At 37.1% G+C, this 25,406-nt stretch overlaps 1 protein-coding gene across 1 annotated transcript in view; it reads right to left on the bottom strand.

Moving 5' to 3' along the window:
- Positions 1 to 25,406, bottom strand: part of LOC140139658 (uncharacterized) — a 90,049-nt gene that overhangs the window by 49,898 nt on the left and 14,745 nt on the right. The window contains exons 8-12 of the mRNA XM_072161361.1: positions 22,138 to 22,217; positions 17,947 to 18,112; positions 16,706 to 16,912; positions 14,019 to 14,180; positions 12,158 to 12,265 (exon numbers count right to left, since the gene is read on the bottom strand). Of these exons, the coding sequence (XP_072017462.1) occupies positions 12,158 to 12,265; positions 14,019 to 14,180; positions 16,706 to 16,912; positions 17,947 to 18,112; positions 22,138 to 22,217 (723 nt within the window). The remainder of the gene's footprint in view (positions 1 to 12,157; positions 12,266 to 14,018; positions 14,181 to 16,705; positions 16,913 to 17,946; positions 18,113 to 22,137; positions 22,218 to 25,406) is intronic.

Below are 25,406 nucleotides of genomic sequence, written 5' to 3'. Positions count from 1 at the left end.
TCACCTCTGTTTCATTGGGTAATAAACCCCACAAAATACTGTGCAAGAAATTTCAAGCCAACCTCAGTAAGCGTGCAATACTGGCTTCATATGCAATCTTTTACTCCAAATATGACCAGGACTGGTCAATCTCCTAGGTGCTTTTGTAATCTGTACATATCCTGAAATGTTTATTGTTTTTAATATATTTTGTTTACTGTCTTTCATCCATTTTACTCCTGCAGAGATATGGCAACTGAATTCTTTCTGATGCCATACTCTTGTCTGGATTTGTATGTCTACTTTTCGATCTGTTTTGATGTAATTGTTTATAATAAAGATTGAAATGAATAAATAAAAAAATTGTGCAATTCCATACAGTATATTTAGCATGTCACTGCTACCACACAATTATAATTCTGGCCAAGTTGCAGAAACCATAGACCTGAGGCTATACTTATAGGGTCTAAGCTGAACCGTATCAAGCAGTTTAGTCCAGAGTGTTTATCTTCCAACAACAGAGCTGTAAAACACATTAATTTAAAGCTGAAATCGGTAAGTATCAGAAATTTTGAAAAGAAATGTCAGAAACATGACAGAAATATTATATTATGCACCTCTATGAACAATGGCACCCATTGTTCCCCAAAATGTTACATGATCAAGGGAAATGAGCCTAATGTCACAAATAATTAATTTTGAGTTCTAGACAAAAAGTGCTCAAAATCAAATGTTTTTGTTTCTTATTGCTTTATTTCAGCAACTAAGAAGTTACATTTCCATGTGCTTTGCATACATAGAGACTGTTATGTGTTTTTTAACAAAAAGTAAAAATGTGATTTGGACTTATATTCACAGTCAAATTCAGTACCATATATTTTATGTTGGTGTGTTTGTTTGTTTGTGTGTTTAGGGGTTTGTTTGTTTCTTTGATCATGTGTTGGGGTGTTTGCTTGTTTGTTGTCACTGTCCCTTTTGTTTCAATTTCGAAATTATATTGCTTCATGCACGTTTGTCAAAAAACTTGCTTGTACATTCACAGATATCCTGCTGAGTGAGTTGGATATCCTGCTGAGTGACACCAATACATAATTTAAGGTAAGGAGATATACAAAAGTCTGTATTTTTTTAAGACTCAAATTGAACTTTGTCCTTTCTCAAATTCATGCGCAAACATGATCCCAATAATTTTTCAAGTGATAATTGTTTTGGAGCATCTAAATAAACCGAACATGAACTATGAAGTAACTTTGTTAGGATCTTGTTGACGTATAAATCTACAACTTGAAAAGTACATGGTACTCCATGCGACAAACCTTTTTAGAACAAATGCTGGCTAATAGAGAATTAAAAACAAAACAAATAAAAACACTAAATAAAGGGCCTTATATTTGTACACAAATATTTGACACGATCTGGTCCATGGGGGCCAAAGGAGGCAAATTTGAAATTGAGATAAAGGCAAAAATATAGAGTAAAAAATAAGAAAATACATAAGAAAATAGACATTACAAAACTTCATAACTTTAGAACCAAGTATGCTAGACCTTTGGTGCTTTCAGTATATGATAGCCTAATGTTTGTATAAGGTAATAATTATAGTAACTCAATTTTCAAAAATGCCTCCTTTAGCCCCATGGAACACATCATGTCACATATGGCTACACTAGCGTGTTATCGGTAAAGAAATAGTAAAAGTCACCCAAGTGGGCGGAAAATGAGTAAAAAGTTAATTTCCAAGTCAAAAGCTTGAATTTGATGTAGGTTGCACTCCCATGTAACTAAAGAAATTGTAAAAAAGTTGCCCAAAAAAAAAAAAAATATGTCAAAAGTGAAATCCAATTTACAAGCTTTAATTTAATATAGGTTGAACTCTCGTATCAATAAAGAAAATATTGTAAAAAGTCACCCAATTGGGCGGAAAATGTGTCAAAAGTGAATGTCCAATTTACAAGCTTTAATTTAATGTAGTTTGCACTCACGTAGCGCTTAAAATAAAGCAATTGTAAAAAGTCACCCAATTGGGCGAAAAAAGTTTCAAAAGTGAAAGATTGTTGTGGGAGTAAAAACACACACAAAATTACATTATGGGTGTAAAATACTTGACATGTTGTAAATATACACCCACATTGCAATATAGAGGGGGAAGGTAGTCTCAAAAATACACCCACAGAGAGTTTTAACACAATTATCCTTGCTTGTAGGTTTGAATTGGAACCGTTCTACAGAGCGAGTCGGATATCCTGCTGTGTGATATCAATACCTACATGTAGCTGTATACAGGTAAGGAGATATAAGATTTTGTCCATCAATCTACCTATATTGTATATGAAGCTCTCAATGGCCGCAATATAGATGAGGTGACATATGACATCAATGCTATTGTTGCCTGTCAGTATGCGCACGCACATTGACAGGCAAACAGCAGGGCTCGTGCTTTTAAAACTCCCGCACAAATGAAAAATATTTATTGAACCATTGCGGTAGCTACATAAAAGTGTGTTGATGCATATCAATACATTTTGATAGCTGTAACAGTGTCCGGGTGCTAATTCGACCATAACAAACCAAGTAAACAATTGTCACCTCATTTATATAGTACCATTATATGAGCAGAATACTAGCGTACTTTGTACATGCTACTTAAAGGCAAATCATTTTATGCGTCAATTGGCATGAAGTATCAACTTTTACCCCCAACTTTGACCTCTATAGATACTTGCACCCACATGATCCCACCTTTTTTCTGTATATGCTATCAGTTATACATGTACCAGTGGCGTACCGTGGCCCCTCCTACCCCAGGGGGCTAAGAAAATGTAAATTTTGCCACCCCTTGCAGCAACAGCCCAAAAAGGTTGACCCAAATTTTTTCCAGCCAGGACAGCTCTCGAAAATCTAAAAAGTGGGGGGGTGGAGCAAAAAATATTTTCACCAAATTTTTTACAGTTACATTTTACAGGTGTTACACCCCCTCCTAATACCCACACAGCTTAGAGCTGTCGCCCTGTTGACAGTCAAAAAAGGTATACTTTTATTAATTTTCAATAATGTTTCACCCTTTTTTAATTATAAAAAATAATAATAAATAATAATAATTATTCTTGCCGCCCCTTAAGGCCCGCCTTTTTTCTTTTCTTACTCTTTTTGCCGCCCTTTATCTTCCGCCGCCCTTCTTTTTTGCCGCCTACTTTTACCCCAAGGGCTGGCGACCCCAATGCCCCCCAAAATACGCATGTGTACAGAAGCCCCTTTAACCTATCATCCAGAGATAAATGTGATCTTGTTAGTGTACATTTTTATTGTGGATCAAAGTTTCCATTATTATGAGATTTAAAGTTTATGTGAGGGTGCTTTTCATCAAAACATGGGATTTTGTTTTTGTATCACAGTTGGGTACAAAATTATCAAAACTAGTTCTAAATACAACCTCAACTTATCTATAACAGGTGTAATTCAGGCATCAACCCATCCCCAGCAACATGAATCGCTACAACACACTCGTGACCATACATCACAATGTGGTTGCCCAGTACTTAAGATGCGTCTTTAACAGAGAATGGGACATAGCTTATCCTGGAATGCCATGGAATGACGATGCTGTAAGCTTGAACAACTTCATCGGTCTTGAAAAGAACAAGAAGAAAGCACAGAATAGACTGAAGAGTGGAGATCGCAATGTTTGGGATCTAACAGCTCTATTTTATGTCCTTCTTTACTCCGATTCTATTGGGCAGAGACTTAAAGCCTTGCCAAGTGTGTTGTCATTTTATCAAGAGATTGATAAATTAAGACAAAGTAGGAATGCAGTTTCCCATCCTAGTCCCAGTACATTTATAAATGAAACAGATTATCAAGACAGATATGATGAAATCAAGAGAAGCTTACAAGCTTTGGGATTTCCTAATGCACACAAAGATATGGAAGATATTGTACAACAAACTAATCCACTCAAAGATGATGATGAAATCTGTTGTGGGGACACCGAAGTGGATTGTGCACTGATTGGATTGAAGGTCCACCAAAAGAATCGCTTGAGCTTTCCTCAAATTCTTAAGATTCTAAAAGCTTCTGCAGTTTTTGTTATCATCATTGCTGTGTTGCTCATATCAAACTCTGTCATACAAAGTTTGCTAGGCAATCGTCCAAGTTTTAACAGCACCAAACCTACCACTAAGAAAGCACATCTACAACTCATTCCTGGTAACTTCTTTTTCCCAGAACCCATGCAGCCAAGTTTCTTTGTAGGGCGTGAGAATGATTTGAGCCAAATAACACGCTACATAACTTATGACAACATACCTATAATTAGCATAGTGGGTCCTCCAGGATATGGAAAAACTGCTTTACTAATGCATCTAGGGTATCATCTACAAGAATATTCTGGATATGATGTGGCTTACGCAAACTTGAAACATGCAAAATCAATGTCTGCCGCCGAGGACATGATCATGTCATCTCTCGGTTGTCCCGATATAAAGAAAATGAATGTTTACAATATCTACACAAGAAACAAAGTGCTGGTAATACTCGATGACATTGACTTAGCTCTTAAATTATATAGACGGGAGTTGCATACTTTCCTTAAAACAAGGATGGACTTGCAGAAAGTTACATTTATAACGACCTCTCAGAAGAAATGGGTACAAAATGGCAGGTTCATTTCCCATAATATGCAGCTGTTAAGTCAAGAGGATGCAGTGAAATTGTTACTTTTGCTACATCCAAAAATCAAACCAGAGCATGCTCATTACATTGCAAATGTCACAAAAGGCCTACCATTATTGCTTGAAATCATTGGTCGTCAGTTATATTCAGGCTTACATACAATTGAACACTTCACACGTCATGTAGATGTAACCATTTCCATAAATCCTACTACTTCCTCAACCATCTTTCCATTATTAGACACACTACTTGATAAGTTAGACATCAATACAAAGACAAACTTAGTGACCTTTGGTCTAGAAATCGATGACAGCAAAGCAGGGAATGAAAGTCGTTTTAAAATGGTAGAGCTAGGTTTATTGAAGTCTTCGTCTCCGAGCAACATTAAATTTGACATGCACGATATCATAAAAGAATATGCAAGATACTTATGTAAAAACGACAATAGATTTTTACCATTTGACAAGTTCATACCCACAGAGCCTTTGCCGGTTATATTAGGTTTAGTACTACTGATTAACTTACTTGTCAGAACGGTTGTCAACATCACAAACAAAGCTATAATGAATGTCATATTCAAACGAATATATATATCATCTGTCGGAATAATAAGCTATGTTATACTAAAATGCATTTTTATTCATTGTACATACAACCCAACAGAAATGCCAAAATCTATATTGACGCCGGATGTTATATTCTTCTGTTTCATTTGTGGCTTACTTGTGATATCATCAAAGACTCTTTTTAAAAAAAAAAAACCAAAGCGGATGTTGATTATTTTCCTTCATTGGTCATATTCTATTTTAGTTTTGATGGTAGTGTACTATACTACATATTTCATGCTTAAGTACCTCTTGTCTTCTTATGAAATTGAAAAGGCAAAACATTGTTTTACATTATTCCATCCAATGCAACAGTACTTCATTTTTTGTTGTGTAGTAGGACTGATGACATTACTGACCCCCTGGCAATATACTTACGGCTAAGTGACAGAAGGCTTGTTATCTTTCACCATAGGACTGGGATTGATGTCTTTGAATTGACACAATTTTTGAGCAACTTCCTCCTTGTATCAATTATGTTCATGCCCTTCTTCCAATCTTTACACATCCATACGTTCCTGATGCTATTTGACAAGGGACAATCTCCATTTGATTCTGGTTATTTGTTATATGATCCCATACATTTATCCATTTTGCTAGTTTTTGTAATATACATATACCCAAAGAGTCTCATACTGCTGGCAATTGTCTTGTATGCTGCTGCATTTATGTCAATTTTTACTGCATATATTACACCATATATGGTGCTCATTATTCTGACATTACTGTCAGTTTGTTTTAAAATTTTGGATAAAACTAATATACTCTCTCTGGGAAGGAATGATGTTGCAAACATTGCATTGTCATTATGGTCATTATGGTCATTTTATTCATTGCTTTTTTTTTCTACCATTTGCCAAGATGTGAACATACCAAGCATGAAAGTACAGTCTTATTTTTATATTTGTTATGTTACCTCTCTAAAGATGTGTACACACAGAGGGTTTGCGTTTGTCTATATCAGTCATCAAGCATTGTACATCGCATATTCTTTCCTGGCAAAATATAATATGATTGTTTCTGCAATTGACAAGTCTATTGTATCTGCTTACTTTCTACCTGTTATCACAGGGTCAATTGCATTATCAAATATCTTCATTACGAATGATCATCCCTATAAAAACACTATTACTCTCACTTTAAATTGGTTGATTGGTTTTCAAAGGAACTTGATAATGTTTACCTTCATGTATGTTGAGCATTATGACGAGACAGGTGAACACATTTTCTTAGCCAAAACCGAACACATATCTACTTGGGCATACAATGAGCTTCCCTGGTCATTTTTTAAAAGGTCTGCTTTGCTGTACATTATTGTGCCAAGTATAAAGTTCGTTATACTGAACCAAATGAGTTTGTTAGGATCTCAATTAAGGTCAGTAATCTTGGAGTATCTTCTACTTATTGTTTCATACTATATGACTTATCTATCTGCTGCATGGTATGAAGCATTTGTTGCTGGTGATGAATTTCTGGGCTTAAGTATGAAGACTATTCATGTTATCTGTTGTATTGCATCTTCTTGGGCAAAGGCACCATACTATTCAGTTATTCTCCTCTGTTATTGTGCATTGCACTACTTGGTTTACATCAGTACCGGAAGTAATGTCTTTTTTACATCATTTGAGAAAGTTGTTGGATACATTGCATTACCTCTTGCTGTTATATATTACCTGCTATGGCCCAACATAATATCATCTTCCATCTACAAACATAAAGTCCATGTGAAAAATGTAATGAATTGGCTGTTTTGGATATCTATCACAATAATTCCATCTTACATCCTGCATTTTGCTCATTACATAATAACTGGCACTGATATACTTCTTACTACTGAAGATGAAACTGTAACATACAGGTCATTTCCTCTACCTTACTTCTCTGTTGGTCTATTGATTTGTGGCATGCTATTGCCAGGCCTAACAATGAAGATTAAAAAAGACCTCAGATCTGCACTACATAAAATCTGCTTTAATGTAGTTATTTCCATTCTTTCGTATTACCTGGCCTATCTATCTTCTGCATGGTATGAAGCATTAATTGTTGAGAAGGAATTTTTGAACCTCGATATAAAGACAATTCATGTTGTTTGTTGTATTGTTTCCACCGACGTAATGCTGAACTCTACTAATCAATTAAATTTCTCTGGCTTCATAACTTATTTTGCCACTCTAAGTTGCTATCTTATTTTGTACAACTTATTTTCTTTATTTGCTAGTGGAGAAAACCTGTTTATTGCAATAGAATACATCAGCTTGGAGTACCTTTCACTGCCACTTGCTATTGGTTATTTTATACTGTCCATGTCATGGCTTCTATCCCACCCATATATAGTGAGGTTTAAGCTCTGGCTAGATGAGGTTCCCAGTGTATTTATCTTGTTTTGCATCCCACATTTTATTTACCATGCTGTTACTGGCAATGACATACTCCTACATACTACAGATAATATGACATTTGCATACAAGTCCTTTCCACTTTCATTTTTTTTTCTAGGTCTGTTTTTCATGATGTGTTACCATGGTTACAAAGGACTCCACAACAACACAGCATATCCTGCATGGTGGAGAGTGATTATTTCTTTCTTTACATTATTATTTATACCATATTACCTGGCATATCTATCTGCTGCATGGTACAAGGCATTACTTGTTGGGAAGGAATTTTTGAATCTCAATATAAAGACAATTCATGTTGTTTGTTGCATTTCTTCCACCGATGTAATGCTGAACTCTGCTAATCAATTCAATTTCTCTGGCTTCCTAAGTTATTTAATCATTCTAAGTTGCTATTTCGTTTTGTACAATTTATTATCTTTCTTTACAAGTGGAGAAAACCTGTTTATTGCAATAGAATACATCAGCTTGGAGTACCTTTCACTGCCGCTTGCTATTGGTTATTTTATACTGTCCACGTCATGGCTTCCATCCCACCCATATATAGTGAGGTTTAAGCTCTGGCTAGATAAAGTTTCCAGTGTATTTATCTTGTTTTGCATTACAAATTTTATTTACCATGCTGTTACTGGCAATGACATACTCCTATATGTCGCAGATGATATGACAGTAACATACAAGTCATTTCCACTTTCTTTCTTTTTTCTCGGGCTGTCTTCCGCGATGTATTGTGAAGGACTCCATAACAACACAGCATATTGTACATGGTTGACAGAGATTATTTCTTTATTTATGTGTTTATTTATACCATATTACCTGGCATATTTATCTGCTGCATGGTACGAAGCATTACTTGCTAGAAAGGAAATTCTGAGCCTCAATATAAAGACAGTACATGTTGTTTGTTGTATTTCTTCCACCCATATAATGTTCAACTCTCTTAATCAATTCAATTTCTCTGGCTTCATAAGTTATTTAGTCATTCTAAGTTGCTATTTCGTTTTGTACAATTTATTATCTTTCTTTCCAAGTGGAGAAAACCTGTTTATTGCAATAGAATACATCAGCTTGGAGTACCTTTCACTGCCGCTTGCTATTGGTTATTTTATACTGTCCACGTCATGGCTTCCATCCCACCCATATATAGCGAGGTTTAAGCTCTGGCTAGATCATGTTTCCATTGTATTTATCTTGTTTTGCATTACACATTTTATTTACCATGCTGTTACTGGCAATGACATACTCCTATATACTACAGATGACATGACATTTGCATACAAATCCTTTCCCATTTCATTCTTTCTATGTTTCATTAGTATTGTTTTTTTGGATTGTTATATAAGCAACAACCTGAGAATCTCAACACATATATTGTATAAAAGAGTGGCATCACAACTTTTGCCTTTTTTGTCATATTACCTGGCCTACCTCTCTGCTGCATTGTATGAGGCATTTTTGCTGGGAATAAATGAGCCTTAACAATATGAAGATTGTGTATATTAAACAAAATATTAAATCTGTTTAGCTTAACTAATTACTTTTATGGGACAGGGGTAGGGACCCCCGAACTTGCAGAAAATCTGAAAGTAGGGGACCTGTAATAGAGTTTGGTGAGTCAGAGTTGCACAAATGCAGCATAAATAGCATGTATGCGGTAGCACTAGATTGAAATAGGGGGTCTGAACTGTATTTTGGTGAGTCCGGAACCCCAAAAAGCAGCTTAGCGCTACCCTTGTTGGGGGATGGCTACAGTATCATGTCTCATCTGTGATGCATCTTCAGACTGAATGGTCTGGTGGTCTGTTGACCTGTGCAAGGGTTAGAGAGATGTCACTGAAAAGCCGCTGCTCAGGGTTTTTGGAATGGGTGTGGGGTGCATTAGAAGAATCCTGATCTGAAAGACAGACCCATCGCCACAGCCCTGTTTTATCAGTTGTACTGAATATGGGACTGAATTACCACCGCCCCACCTCACCTGGGCTGAGAAATTTTTCTGAAGACTGCATCATAGGTCATGGATGGAAGGTTGTGCTGTGGGGTCCTTAAATATTTCCATGGTCAAACATAGCACATCCTAATTCTCACAGGTATAGTTTGCAAATTTCAGGTGCAAACATGCAAGGGTTGTATTGTTACCCCTTTATAGGAATCTCAAGAGTTAGCTTTGCTCTGTTTGGCATGAATTACATCTTTAGCATTGTTTAGGTTCTCAGAAATGCCTGCTATATGAGATTGTAAAGTTTCTAGGGAACCAAGTTACACCACACTACCGCTAAGAAAGCACAGCTACAGCTCATTCCTGGCAACTTCTTTTTCCCAGCACCCATGCAGCCAAATTTCTTTGTAGGGCATGAGAATGATTCAAGCCAAATAACACGCTAGCTGATGAAAAATTCCAATGCTTAGCATAGTACCGGTATCTAAATTAGACATATACCCATATTTCTGTCTCATCTTACTTGGTTCACCTTGTTGTGTTATAGCTGCATATATTTTTATGCTTCACATCCATGCCTTGAGACCAACTTGTTGCAGGAGGGTGGGAGTTCATGTGGGGAATGTCGGGTCGATCAGTTACAACAATGCTATTATTACTAACACATGCATGTTCATTAGCTATAGCTTTAGTCTCCTCTGCCTTGGAGGCACGCCAGTTGGTTTTCTCTCACTATATGGAGTGAGTGGATGATTACACTGACGGCAGAGCAGAATACTAGCTGGTCAGACAGTCTAATTCTATCAAGCATATAATACCTCAACAATCACCGTCATATTCCATCGATTTACTGCAGAATATATTTCATGCTCAACTTCAAAACTAAAACTGTAAAAATGTATTTTTATACCAAAGAATACAACACATGAATAATATCATGTAGGAACCGAAATGATCGCTAATGGCGCCTATTGTCGAAAAATTCGGATACGTATTCTTAAATCGTGACGTAGTTGCCATTCCCATAATTCAAAGTTCCCTGCTTGTGGCTATAAGTCACATGTTACAACCCCTGCACTTATACTTAGGAATAAAGATCAGCATGTTAGTGCAAGAGAGTCGTATGGGGAATAGCTGCCTTTTGTCTTTTAACCCATGAGAACTACCTGCCAATTGGCCGAAATGAATAATGTGTCCAATTTTGAACCAATCAAGGAGGGTATTAATAAGATCAACTACAAATTCAAGTTTTACCATAAATAATTTAAAGCCTGCCTAGTGATAATATTCATAAATACTAGTCATAATTGGCAACTGAAATGAGCATTTTAAGTTATCAACCAATCAGAAATGCTGTTAGATGACCAGTAGTGTCCGAGGGGGGGTTAAAATTTGGAAGCATTGTTAAGGTATCAAGTCTGAGGGTTACAGGACTTGGGATGCTTCCAGGAGCAACTTTAATTTTTTTAATCATATGAGGAGCAATCTCAAAACATTTATAGGTTAATGAATGTATATTACTTGTTGGGAGAGAAATTAGACAAAATAATGCATGCACGCTGATGTTGATGCGTCTATTGAATGAGCACTGAAGGATTGTGATTTTTGCTTAATTTATAGGTTAATGAACGCGTATTATTTGTTGGGAGAGAAATTAGACACAAAAAAAACGCGCTGATGTTGATGCGTCTTATGCACAAGCCCAGAAGGATTGTGATTTTTGCTGTTTTTATAACAAATTTATTACTCTAAATGTTGGAAAATAGAACCAAATAATGCATCAACCTACCCGAAAAATGAATCAAACCTACGCGATGTGGATGTGTGCGAAAGCACTACACGTAGTACGTGGAATGCACATTAGACACAATCCATGCATGGTTTGGATTTGGACGCTTGCTCTAATTGGTTCTTGCTATCTAAGAGTGTATGAAAATACCCTAATGATCAATATATTTATCAGGTTTTTGGATTCCTCTACATCTAACATGAGAGCAAACATTCCACATATGACTTTCTTGACAAGATGACTTACGTTGGTGAGGGTGACCTAATCCTAGTACTACATGCTGATTGCTCTCGGTACCATCTTTCCTGGATCTGTTTTACATCCCACATGGGGGTGTATATATATATATATACAACATACAGGCATATATATATATACATAAATAGTCACTCGATAGTCGTTTCACAGTGCTCAATACCAATTTTTAACGAGGTAGAGCAAATTTAATAAAACAATTTTGGCTCAATATTATTCAGCATAGTAACTAGTAGTTTCACGCCTCACGGCGATCGTCAGACTATACATATAGGTGACATGATCAAGGGAAATGAGTCATATGTCACTAATATTGATTTTGAGATAATGGCAAAGAAAGTGTTAAAATTCTTTTGTTCTATATTGTTTTCAGCAATTGATACATTTGTAAATTAACGTAACTTTGCTCAGTTTCTGAAAGCTCTAAATGTCCTCTTTAGAAACATGTTAAACTCATTTTCGTCCAGGGTCGACATGTGACTCATTCCCCTTGATCATGTCACATATATAAGAAATAAAGATGACTTACGTTGGTGAGGGTGACCTGGTCCGAGTACTGCATGCTGATTGCCCTCGGTACCATCTTTCCTGGATCCGCTTTACATCCCATACAGAGGTACGACATGCTGGATCAGTCCTGCATGGAAGAGTGTATTAAAATAGTATAAATAGTTAGACATAATACTATATTATTTCTTATTAAAGTCCCCCCCCCCACTCTTAATAAGATCTAGTTAGAGATGTATATTGGACAATAATATTAAGAAATATCAGGACAACATCTTTAAAAATAAAACAAACAATCAGATTTTTGTATCGTGATAAAGACCTTTTAAACAGCTTTGAATAGATGAAAACCCATGGCAATGGGCTATTCCAGTTGATTCATACACCCCCTATGAAAGACATGACCTTAATCTCCGACACAGGGGGTGTAAATTTCAAATGGAATCACCCATTTAGGTCAATCCCTCTGAAATGTACACTCCCTGTGTGGGACATTAAGGTCATGTCTTTCATAGGGGTGTAAGGATTTCAAAAAGATCGACAAGCTGCAGTTGAAAGCATTGGTATTTAATAATGATTATGCGAATCTGAACGATAAATCAGCTCATTACTCAAAAACAATGTCGGTGCCAATTAGTAATGTATACAGAATATCTATGAATTAGACAATTATAACTGTGCACCATCTAAAGTCTGCACAAAAAGAAACTCAGCTGTTATAAACACGACTATAGCTTCAGAACTAATAATTGTTTTCACAATATTTTAACATAGAGGAAGGATGAATTATTTACACAATTTTGATACCACATTTGTCAAATGTTGTTCAATATTAACAACACAGTAGTGTTTTGAAAGAAAAATACCCGATTTTAAAAGTTGCAGTTTACAGCGATCAATGGTTATTATGTCAGCACGGTAGCACGTAAAGCCCGCCATTATCTTCACGCTCACTTCAAAATCAATACAAATAGCTGCAACTTTTATATTTGGCTATTTTTCTTCCAAAACAATGCTGCATTGTTAATATTGATATAAAATTGGATCGGTTGAGCCCATATTTATTGGTCGAGCTATGAGTTGTAAAATATTGGACGAGATGTAGTCGAGTCCAATATTTTACAACTCATAGCTTAGACCAATAAATATTGGGCGTAAGCATCAATTTTATCATTATTATGTTTTGGATCCAATATTATCACAACTTGGATCCATCAAAACATAATAAAATCTTCTACAGGGGTAGTGTGGATTTTAAATGGAACAGCCCATTTGAGCCATCAACTCATATGTGACCTGCTCCCACCAAATGAGCGTAAAGTCGCAAGTTGGGAGTCAAGAGATGTTCAACTGTTGAGTTGATATTCTTTGTTTGAAGACACCTGTATTGGTACAAGTGGCATATGTCCTTTGTGAACTCAAGATTTTGAATGCTTAGACTTGTACCAAGTCTTTGATTTTATGACACTAATATTGTTAGCAAAATAAAGGTTTAAATCATTCTTTTCAAACATTGTTTCAAATATTGAAAGTAATCTTTAATTAGGTCAAACTAACAGAATAGGATTGAGCCAAGTTTTATCTGGCAATAGAATAATACTGATTCTTTTCAAAACATTTAGGGTTTTTTTTTCCAGACACCATGGCTAGGTTTCCGCTTGTTCCTTACCTCATATTATAACTCAAGAGTTTGAATGCTTAGACTTGTACCAAGTGTATAAACCCAGACCTCAGATTTTGAATGCTTAGACTTGTATCAAGTCTTTGATTCTATGTCACTGTTATTGTTGGCAAATTAAAGAATTAAACCAGTTTTTCCAAACATTACATTTGCTTGAGTGCTTTTTTCAGACTCCATGGCTAGGTTTTCACTTATAACTTACCTCATAGTATAAACCCAGACCTCAGAGGGATCAACTAACACAAAGACAAGACTACACTCTCTGTTGTATGTAACTGACTGTACTTGTTGTAGGGGTGAGATGCTAGGAGGAGGTAACACTGTGGACAGATTCCTCTGTTCTTTGACAGACACCATCCTCACGCTGCAGGATGAAACATACATTGGCACATGTTAACAGATAGTAATGCATCCCATGGAAATCATACAAGAACCTCCCACCTATGTCTTACACAAATAAGGCCAAATATGACATAATAAATACCATATTTGCTCTATTAAACGTCCTGTATTTGTGTGTATCCATACCAAAAGGATGCACTTGTCACCTGCCATATGTGTCTTGAAACAAATGGTGGTGGCAGTTATTTAGAGGGGCATTCAATAGAACAAAAATGTGACCCATTCTAACAAACCAGGAACAAGTCGCATTTTTGACATTACAGGATTTGAATAAAAATGTAAGTATGAGATAATAAGCTTTAAAATGATACAAAAATTATATTAATAGCATCAATACTTTTGTAAATGATGCCTTGATATTTTTGCCAAATTGCTATTCTGAGTAATGGGCCAATTAGTTCCCTGCCTTACACAGGATTGCATAGGGATTATCATAGTTCAATTGTTAGTTATTGATTAAATAAACCTCTTTTTAATAAGTACTTCCAAGGATTTGAAAGTCCACTTGCCCCAAGGTCAAATACCATGAAATTAATAATTCGAAAATTATAGGAATGTGATCTTTAAAGGCCTATAACTCAAAAACATGTCTGGCGACTTGTTCCACGTTTTTTGGAGCTGGTCACATATGTTAACTGGGTTTTTGTACAGCCATACAACCTGTGGTATACCTTAAATTTAAAGGTTATAGGTAAAAGTGATATTACCGTATTCATTCCAATAAGCGCCCAATCCCTAATAAGCGCCCACCAAGGGTATTTTCAATTTGCTAAAGGGTACCATTAATGTTGAAGTGACGGATAGATGTCGATACAGTGAAATAGCTGGGATTAGAAGTCCTGTTTATTAGAAGGACTTGCAATACATTTTCTGTATCAGAAAAGCTACTAGAACATCTCAGGACCCTTTTATAATGTACCGGTACATAAATTTGTCTCTAATAAATGCCCGACGCCCCTTACTAAAAAATTAGGTAAACCGAAATAAGCGCCTACCCAAAATGACTTTGTTAAGCACCCTGGGAGCTTATTGGAATGACTACAGTAACTATTTATGAGTGTGATGGTCAAAATATAATCACAAGGTGAAAGATTGATGTTCCATTCCATGAGCCAGAACAGCAAGTGGAATGGAACAATACATCTTCACCGAATGATCATATTTTGACCATTACACACATATAAAACAGAAATAATTTTTTCTCATCAACATGACACTGCACATTTTGTGGTCCACCCCATAACTAAATCAGTGAGTCTAAGAGTCAGCGCATGGCCTGGTGCATGCATACTTTGGCGCAACACTGTGATGGTATACAAATACAACATGTTTTGAGGGGAAGTAGTCAAAACTACTGGCCCCGAGGTGTTGGATGATTTGACTACTTCCCGACGCCCAGCGGAGGGAAGTAGTCAAATCATCCAACACCGAGGGACCAGTAGTTTTGACTACTTCCCAAATAAAACATGTTGTATTTGTTTTACTATACCTCATAAATATTTTCACTATCACGGTAAAATCGTAAACAAAAGTCAAAACACACACCAGTCAACTTGCCGGCCGTTATGGTATATAAGCTTAATTTTTTGCTCACTTGATTTTATTGCAGGATTTCTGTTCAATCAATATTTACATTTTGACCTATATTATTCAGATTTTCTTTTTAACTTTCCAAAAATAACATTTTGTTTCATAAAACGTCAAATTCACGTGTTATTATCCATCGGTAATCTCGGCAAAATAACTGCAGCAGACGCCATTTTCACGATAAACGCATCTGCAGAATCGCTGTTGTGTAGCATACTGCTACGTCGGAAGGAACGATGACGCGGGTCGAGACACAGTGTGGTAGTAGGGTGCGGAAGTTTTACTACTTCCCGCGTTCACGTAATTGCACAGGCGCGGGAAGTAGTCAAAATACCGTACTCGGACGCTAGCGTTATTAACCAATAAGATGTCTGAATTACCTAATAAATATTTATGAGGTATAGTAATAAAAACTATCACATGGGGAGGCTGATGGTAATAATCATAAATGGCAAGAAAACAATGAATTTAGGTGTGAGTGACATGAACCCAAATTGAGCAATCAAGGGAGCATGATTGCTATACCATATTGGATGAAATGCACATAAAATCATGTGCACTTACCCGTATATCATGGAACATGGAGAAATTAGCCCCAAGGACTCCAACTCAAAGATATCTTACACTTCCCACAATGCATTGCTTACATTTCAATTTTCTGTACCGATTCGCTATCCAGCGCAGCATGGGTCGATAGTGACAATATACAGAGCACATCCAGATCTTGCAAATTACATTTATATGTATGACTATTGACCCATGTGTAGCCAGTCTATGCTCAACTTGAAAACAAATGCAACCTGTACAAAGTCATAGAAGTGTTATTTGATGAACTGAGGTGATGATGTATCATGTTGCAAAGGATTCTGGGAAGGGTAACATATATCTTCTCTAACGCACCTGCTATCTTCACCAATAGCCACAACTCTACTAGTCTTCCCTGCCCCATGGGCTATCTGTAGTGATGTCGTCTTACATCTTGCTAGAGCAAAGAATCGTACCGCCTGATTTAACTGCCAAACGCTTGCATCACGACATGTAGCTGTCCATAGGTATTTCTCTCCTGTGAGTCCCATCCATTGGATGCCTTCGGTAGAGATCACTATCCTGTAGATTTAGAAATGGGCATATTAAAGGAGTATTTCGTGATCCTAGCATCCTCTTTTTATGACATTTTCAGTACATATCCACGAAAAAGCTTATTCCCAAAATTTCAGTTGATTCCGATTTTATGCGTTATGCGAGTTATGCATGATTATGTGTATTACACTGCTCCATAGACAATGCGTTGTAATTTCGTTCTGGTGCACCAGAACGAAATTCAAATTTCACGATATCTTTGCTAAACGGATTAATCTGCAAGAAATATTTTGTAAATAAACATTATGTAGCCAGAGGTTTCCAGTGGTATAAAAATCTCAACTTTTTTTTCAGAAAAGTGGGGGATGAGGCTGTGGATCACGAAATGCCCTTTTAATGCTCTGCATGCTAGCCATTGGATTCAACATAAAAAGGCCAAGTTTTGAGATATTTACTCAAAATATCAAGAACTATCTTAAGAACCACTGAACCAATACTAGGCTTGTTTGTACTCATTTTAATGCATTTTTTATGCTAATTCCAATTATGGTCATGAAATCCATCAGTGATGCACTATACTAAACTCTATTCAATCAGGAGTTATGGGTGCCATAATGTAGTACTTCTACAGCAGAAGTGTCATTGAAAGCAATGGGCCATTCCAGTTGAAATCCATACACCCTCTATGGAGGACATGACCTTAATCTCCCACACAGGGAGTGTAGATTTCAAATGGAAACACCAATTCAGGTAACCCCATTTGAAATTCACACACCCTGTGTGGAATATTAAGGTCATGTCTTCCAATAAGGGGTGTATGGATTTCAACTGGAATAGCCCAATTTTCAACCAACATGTACATAAGTTCCATGAATGCTAGCCATAGGCTTCAACATAAAAGATATTTTCTCAAAATATCAAGAACTATCTTAAGAACCACTGAACCAATACTAGGCTTGTTTGTACTGATTTTAATGCAGTTTTCATGCTGATTCCTGATATGGTTATGAAACTTTTAAATTCTGACATTTTTGTATTTTTAAAAACAAAATGCAACTTACGAGTACATGAGTTCCATGACATCTAAAGACCACAGCTTAACAGAGCCATCTAGGGATGAGGACAACACAAGACTGGAATCATCTGGATGTAGTAATAGGTTGGTGACAGATCTAGAGTGACCTCTGAATGTGTGCACCATGCCACCAGTCATACTCCATACCTTAACTGTGTGGGTATAGAATGGGTGAAAATATGCGAGTCAAATTTTATAAAATTCCAACTGTTTTGTCATCCGTTGCATTCTTTTGGGTCTATCTGTTGTACCCTTTGGATCTGTATAGAATTTTCTAGTTTTTATGTTTTTTAGAAAGCAGGAAACAGGTAAATGGATTATGCCCAGGAATCAAAGACCTGTTCCTTAGACCACTTGGCCACAGGAGCCTCATGATTTAGGAAACTGAAAATTTAATATAATGGCAGTCATTCAACCCTTCCTCCGTGTTGCAAGCTTTACCACAGAAGCTAGGACTTGAACAAGCAACAAATATGCCAATCCTTGCTGCAGAGGAACACAACATCACTTTTCCTGTTTCGTCCTTTAATAAACTGCCAAAATTGCACAAAATTGCATCATTCCAGCTGATTAAAAGTTCTTTACCTTGATGCAAAAAATAAAATTTAGCTCTTCACAACAATCTCACAAATATGGCATATCATTGTACATGTACATGTATACAAATAAGAGCACCTATGATGAAGTAGCTCAGCGTAATAATACATTTCATCTGGCCAAAACCAAAATGTAAATAATAATAATAATAATAATAAAAACGCATTTATGGGGCGCCTTATGCCAGAACTGACCTCAAGGCGCCTTACAATGATATACTAAACTACAAATATAAAATATCTTAAAAGTACTATCTTAAGCTACAACAATGATAACAATATTGGCGAGCATATAATATATATATATATATACAAAAGTAAAAGACAGATCATATTGGCAACCATATAAAAGACACAGGCCTACCACAAAAAGGCAAGCATAAGCATGATAAGTAAATTACACAATAAATCAAAATAGACAAATCAGAGAATAACGTGAGTCCAGCAAACAATGAATTAAACGAGCCAGTCCGTGATGGTTAACCGAAACAGATGAGTCTTGAGTAAGCCCTTGAACTGCGAGATGGTGGCAGCATTCTTAATGTTCAAGGGCAATTGATTCCACAATCTCGGGCCGCGACAGCAAAAGACCGAAGTCCGTAAGAAATGGTGGCATATCGCGGGACACAGAGAAGGTTTTGATCTGCAGATCGAAGACCACTGCGGCTTGGAATATGCGGTTGAATAAGTTCACTGATGTAAAGTGGTGCAAGACCGTGAAGTGCTTTATATGTAAGTAAAAGGCATTTGTAAATGACACGCTTCTTTACAGGAAGCCAGTGCAATGAGTCTAGGATTGGGGTTATGTGATCGTACTTTCTCTTCCTGGTAACAAGTCTGGCGGCCATGTTCAATACGCTGCAGCTTACAGATCTCTCGAAACTGGAAGGCGAATAACAAACTGTTACAGTTGTCCAGACGCGAAGTGATAAATGCGTGGACAAGTCTTTCTGCAGCACATTGGTCGAGATAATCGCGTATTTGACCGATTTTCCGTATCGACATGGACGCAACACGGCAGATGTTGTTAACGTGCTTTGTCATTTGAAGAGAGTCATCCATAAAAACTCCAAGGTTCCTGGCGTTAGAGACGGTGTTTACAGAAGCGGAAGCAATTGTGACTTGCGAGAGAGTAGATGATTGCCGAAATCTTGACGAGATGTGCATAACTTCGGTTTTTTCATCATTCAGCAGGAGTCTATTTTCAACTGTCCACGCTTTGATGTCTCTTATGCACTGTTCCAGCTGTGAAAGCTTTGTTGATCTTTCAGACGTTTTGGACACAATGTATATCTGGGTATCATCAGCGTATTTCATACATTCAAGTCCGTGCATGTTGATAATGTCCTGCAAAGGCCCGGCGTACATAGCAAAGCAGAGTGGGCCAACTACGAGCCTTGAGGAACACCTTGATGTAACTGTTGCAGTTCCGAGACTTGATTGCCGATTATAACTTCTTGCGTTCGCCCAGATATATACTGATGCAAACCAGTCGTGCACTTTTCCGCCGATACCATACCTTCGGGTGAGCCGATTAAGAAATTTCTGATGGTTGATGATATCAAAGGCGCTCGAAAAGTCAAGCAGGACAAGAATACCTTCTTTCCCTTCATCAAGAGCTCTCAGGAGATCATTGTGAACTCTTACAAGGGCAGTTTCGGTGCTATGACACCTACGGTAGGCCGATTGCCTACTTGCATACTGTCCATTAGTTTCCAGGTAATTTTGAAGTGCAGACCCGACAACTCTCTCAGTGACCTTTGAGATAAAGCTCAAGTTCGATATAGGACGATAGTTTTTGAGATCGTTACGGTCTGCATTGGGTTTCTTGATGAGAAAACCAAAACCAAAATGTAACATACTGACCATATAAAAAGACAGCACAGAACACATGAACAGAGATGAGGGGCACATAACCTTTGCCACATAATCTGTTCACTTGTGGGTGTGCTAGTGAACAGAGGATAGATCAGCATAAATTACTCAAATGATGGCCATCACCCAAAACTGTTATGTAAATAAATAACTTTTGGTATTTATTAATTCAATTAAAAACTGAATAAACCTCTTTGAGAATGAGCTATTTTAGTTGAAATCCATACACCCCTATGGAAGACATAACCTTATTCTCCCATACAGGTGAATATTTCAAATGGAATCACCCATTCAGGTAACCCCATTTGAAATTCACACTCCCTGTGTGGAAGATTACAGTCATGACTTCCACAGAGGGTGTATGGATTACTACTGGAATAGCCCAATAGTGGCACAACTTGAGGAATTAAGAGTCAGAAGACCATATCTGCAATAGCTGCCCTATAGACATTTTGACAATTTCTTCATTTTATATTGTACACATGACACATGACAGCTATTATAGATAGGGCAATCTTTGCACAAAACCTTTGATATTGAGGTGTTAGAGCACGAGGCCTACCTGCAATAGCTGCCCTATAGACATTTGACAATTTCTTCATTTTATATTGTACACATGACACATGACAGCTATTATAGATGGGGCAATCTTTGCACAAAACCTTTGATATTGAGGTGTTAGAGCAAGAGGCCTACCTGCAATAGCTGCCCTATAGGCATTTGACAATGTCCTCATTTTATATTGTACACATGACACGTACATGACAGCTATTATAGATAGGGCAATCTTTGCACAAAACCTTTGATATTGAGGTGTTAGAGCACGAGGCCTACCTGCAATAGCTGCCCTATAGGCATTTGACAATGTCCTCATTTTATATTGTACACATGACACGTACATGACAGCTATTATAGATAGGGCAATCTTTGCACAAAACCTTTGATATTGAGGTGTTAGAGCACGAGGCCTACCTGCAATAGCTGCCCTATAGGCATTTGACAATGTCCTCATTTTATATTGTACACATGACACGTACATGACAGCTATTATAGATAGGGCAATCTTTGCACAAAACCTTTGATATTGAGGTGTTAGAGCACGAGGCCTACCTGCAATAGCTGCCCTATAGGCATTTGACAATGTCTTCATTCTATATTGCACATGTACACATCTAAAAATATGACTCCTGGCAGCTATTAGAGATATGGCATTCTTGCCCTAAACGCCTAAATTTACCATCACAGCCATTAGCACATTAACAAGCAGCTTGGCACTTGGGACTAAAACTAAATCACCTTTTTGGTAAATCCCATAAATTCTGACGTTGTCATGCTGATGCGCACATTGTTACTGTGTACTTCACATCTTTAACATACGCAGTAACGAATACGATGTTCGTTAAATAAACTATGTGCACATCTATGTGATGTCAAATGACGACATCTCAGGACTACCCGCAAAGGATTATGGGAAATAACAAAAAGGTGAATCCTGCATAATCTTACTTTAAACAGACAACTTAAAAAGGAGTCTTCCCTCCATACTGTAGCATTGTGTGTCAGAGAGAGTGAACCAATACTAGGCTTGTTTGTACTCATTTTATTGCATTTTTCATGCTGTTTCCAAATGTGTTATGAAATGTACAATTCTGAAATATTTGAATTGTTAAAAAAATCTGAAACTGAAATCTGGCAGCTATACTTACCGTCACAGTCATTAGCACATGTAACAAGCAGCTTGGCACTTGGGGAATACTTGCAGCCATTAATCTGTGACTTGTGAGCTCTAAACAAATAGCAAATAAAATCACTGGGATAACATATATGGCAGCAAAAGGCAACTCAAAGAAGAATAATAAAATAACATTACTACATGGGTGAGGGGCACTTAAAGAGGAAACGCCACCAGCAGTTCTTCTGGGGTGAACCAAACCTGCCTGTTTATCAAATTAATCAGTGACAAGGTTATCTCTAAATTTGACAGGTGCTAATTGATGCAATAACATTAAAACATCAATTATCACCTGTCAAATTCAGAGATTACCTTGTCATTGATTAATTTGATAAACAGGCAGGTTTGGTTCACCCCAGAAGAACTGCTCTGGCAGGGCTTCCTGTTTAACTTTGGCACTTCGGGAATACTTGCAACCATTAATCTTGAGACTTGTGAGCTCTATACAAATAGCAAATACAAAATCACTGGGATAACAAATATAGCAGCACCCGGGTCTCAACTTTGGTTTGGGTAGAGATTGGCTGAACTATGACAAATGAATCAACTTTAAACTCAAATTTGACGAAAAAGTCACCCGAAATGATATCAATTTTCACAAATTTTGCTTAAAAAAACATTAAAAATTTACACTGTTTTGAGAAAATTTGTAAATTTGTAAAAAATACTCTTTCTTAAATCAAATTTTCAAGAAATTTAGGGCTATCAATAAAACAAAAAGGCTAAAAATGCACCAGAATCTAAACTAAATGGCAGAAAATGCGCCCCAAATCTGCAGCACATCCTCGTAGCCTCATTTCCACTACCCCCACCCCCGGAGCAGTAAAAAGCAACTCGCAAATCATAAGAAGAAAATAGCATTACTACATTGGGATATTCAACTTGAAATCCATACATCCCCATGGAAGACATGACCTAAATCTCCTACACAGGGATTGTAATTTTCAAATGGGGTTACCTGAATAGGTGACTCCATTTGAAATCTACACCCTATCATGATTAAGGTTAAGTCTTACAAAGGGATTGTATGAATTTCACATGGAATAGCATTGGTAACACAATATTACAGCATTTGGGTAACTTTCAAAATCATATTTTCAAAATAAGCTGCACAATGTTACATAATGCTGCTTAAGCTACACTTAGAATAGTTGAACACAAATAAAATAAAAAAGAAATAAAAGGTTTGCCAGCTTATTAAAACAACACAAGGTACATGGGAAATTTTTGAGGGGGTTTAATTGCTTTATTGATACAGTGCTTTTCGCAGTAGAACAGGCAGCCGCGAAATTTTAACCCCGCAAAACTATTTATTACACAGAGTATTTATTGTGAATATATTTGGAAATGCCAATTAATTTAAGCTTACACTCTCCCCTTCCCCACCCGCCATATTTCAATGTTGGGAGACTGTAATGTAGAAATGATGACAATGTTGTCCCACATTGGAATAGGGGAGTGGGGAAGGATGTTGGCCAATTAATGCTTTTTTGCCAGGATTGCAGCTTCAACAATACAGACCATGTTTGAACACACTATTTTGTAAAATAAGTCAGCAGATAAGCTTTCTCAATGGGAATTTATAACAGGTTTTAATGAGTATACTATCGATTATCACAGTGAGTCAACCTTTCCCCAGACGTAGGTAGTTCTGACTTCATCATCTTTAACCTGATGAAGTCAGAGCCACGTCTGACGAAAGCTTGACCACTAAACACAGTGACCGGCTGCACCAGTACTGTGATAACCAACAGTGTAATCATAAAACACTGTTTGTAAAACTTAAGAGAATATAAGCGATGAAGTGTGTATTTCACATGGTTGATTTTTAACATCTTGACCCAATATACTGCAAGCTGTCTTTTAGACTCAATTTTGATTAATCGCTACAACATGGAAAGAGTTCAAATTTTACTTCTACAATGACTGTCGGTCTGAATATGTTTTACCAATGAGGTGTGTAAAATGCATACATTCTACATTCCTCATTAGTAAAATGCAGTATTGAATATTACTTCAACAACTCTTCCTATACCTTTGTACAGGAGCCAACCGTTGTTAATCCGTGATGAATCCACAGTTCAGTAGCGTATACGCTGAACGAAGGTTACGCTGGCGTCGCCGTCTGGCGTTACGCATGAGCGTAAAATTTGTCATGCCTGGAACATATACTGTGTAAACATGAACTCTCCTATGTTGGCGGTAGCAGCTAAATATTACCGCTTTATTCTTTAGTTTTATTGCTGATATCAACAGAGAAATAACGCGATCTTTTTGTAAGGTTGAGTGGCAATAACAAACGGACATTCAGAATGAAAGAATCATGTGAATTAGACATCTTTAGCTTGTTTACGTTGTTGAAAGGATTCAATCATGTTTCATCGTTGTTCATCACCGATTAATCAACTCGCGTCCGGCGCCGTGGTTTACCACTCAGACGACGCGGACGCATCGTTGTTAATCGGTGATGAACAACGGTGAAACATGATTGAATCCCTAAATGTACCGGCAGCAAACACAATCAAACCATCAAAGTCCTTATGCAACGGAGGCAGATTAGGCATATCATGTGGACTAAAACTAATTCACCTTTTCGATCAATCCCATAAGCCTCTCTCTGCGGGTATACATCTGATGTTGTCACACTGATGCACACATTCTTACTGCATATTTCACAGCTTTCAACTGTGCAGAAACAATGTTCGCTAAACGATGTACACATCGATGTGATATCAACTGATGACATCTCAAGTCTATCCGCAAAGGATTATGGGAAATACCAAACATGTGAATCCTACGTTATCTTACTTAGTCAACTTAAAGAGTCTTCCCTCCATATCGTAGCAATGTATGTCAGTGTCAAAGTGAACCAATACTAGGCTTGTTTGTACTCATTATATTGCATTTTTCATGCTGATTCCAAATATGGTCATCAAAATGTACAATTCTGACAATTTTGAATTTAAAAAAACATTTGAAACTTGTTGTCTGCAGTCAACACCCGGGTGAAGACAGTTGAGTTAACTAGCCTTCCTTCCATTCTCTTGGTCGGGCTGACGTCACACAAGGGAAATAGCCTTGCAAAACCACTTTGCGCATGTGTAGTTCCCCTTCGTTGAGTTAGTTGCTATGCGCGCGCTTGTGCAAATGGGACAAAGGGGACAACTTTCCCGGATGTCCGACTGAGTGAATATCATAACAATGTATGTCAGTGTCAGGGTGAACCAATACTAGGCTTGTTTG

This window comes from Amphiura filiformis, chromosome 18 (genome assembly GCF_039555335.1).
Source record: "Amphiura filiformis chromosome 18, Afil_fr2py, whole genome shotgun sequence".
Classification (NCBI taxonomy): domain Eukaryota; kingdom Metazoa; phylum Echinodermata; class Ophiuroidea; order Amphilepidida; family Amphiuridae; genus Amphiura; species Amphiura filiformis.
This window is presented reverse-complemented; position numbering and strand designations above follow the sequence as displayed.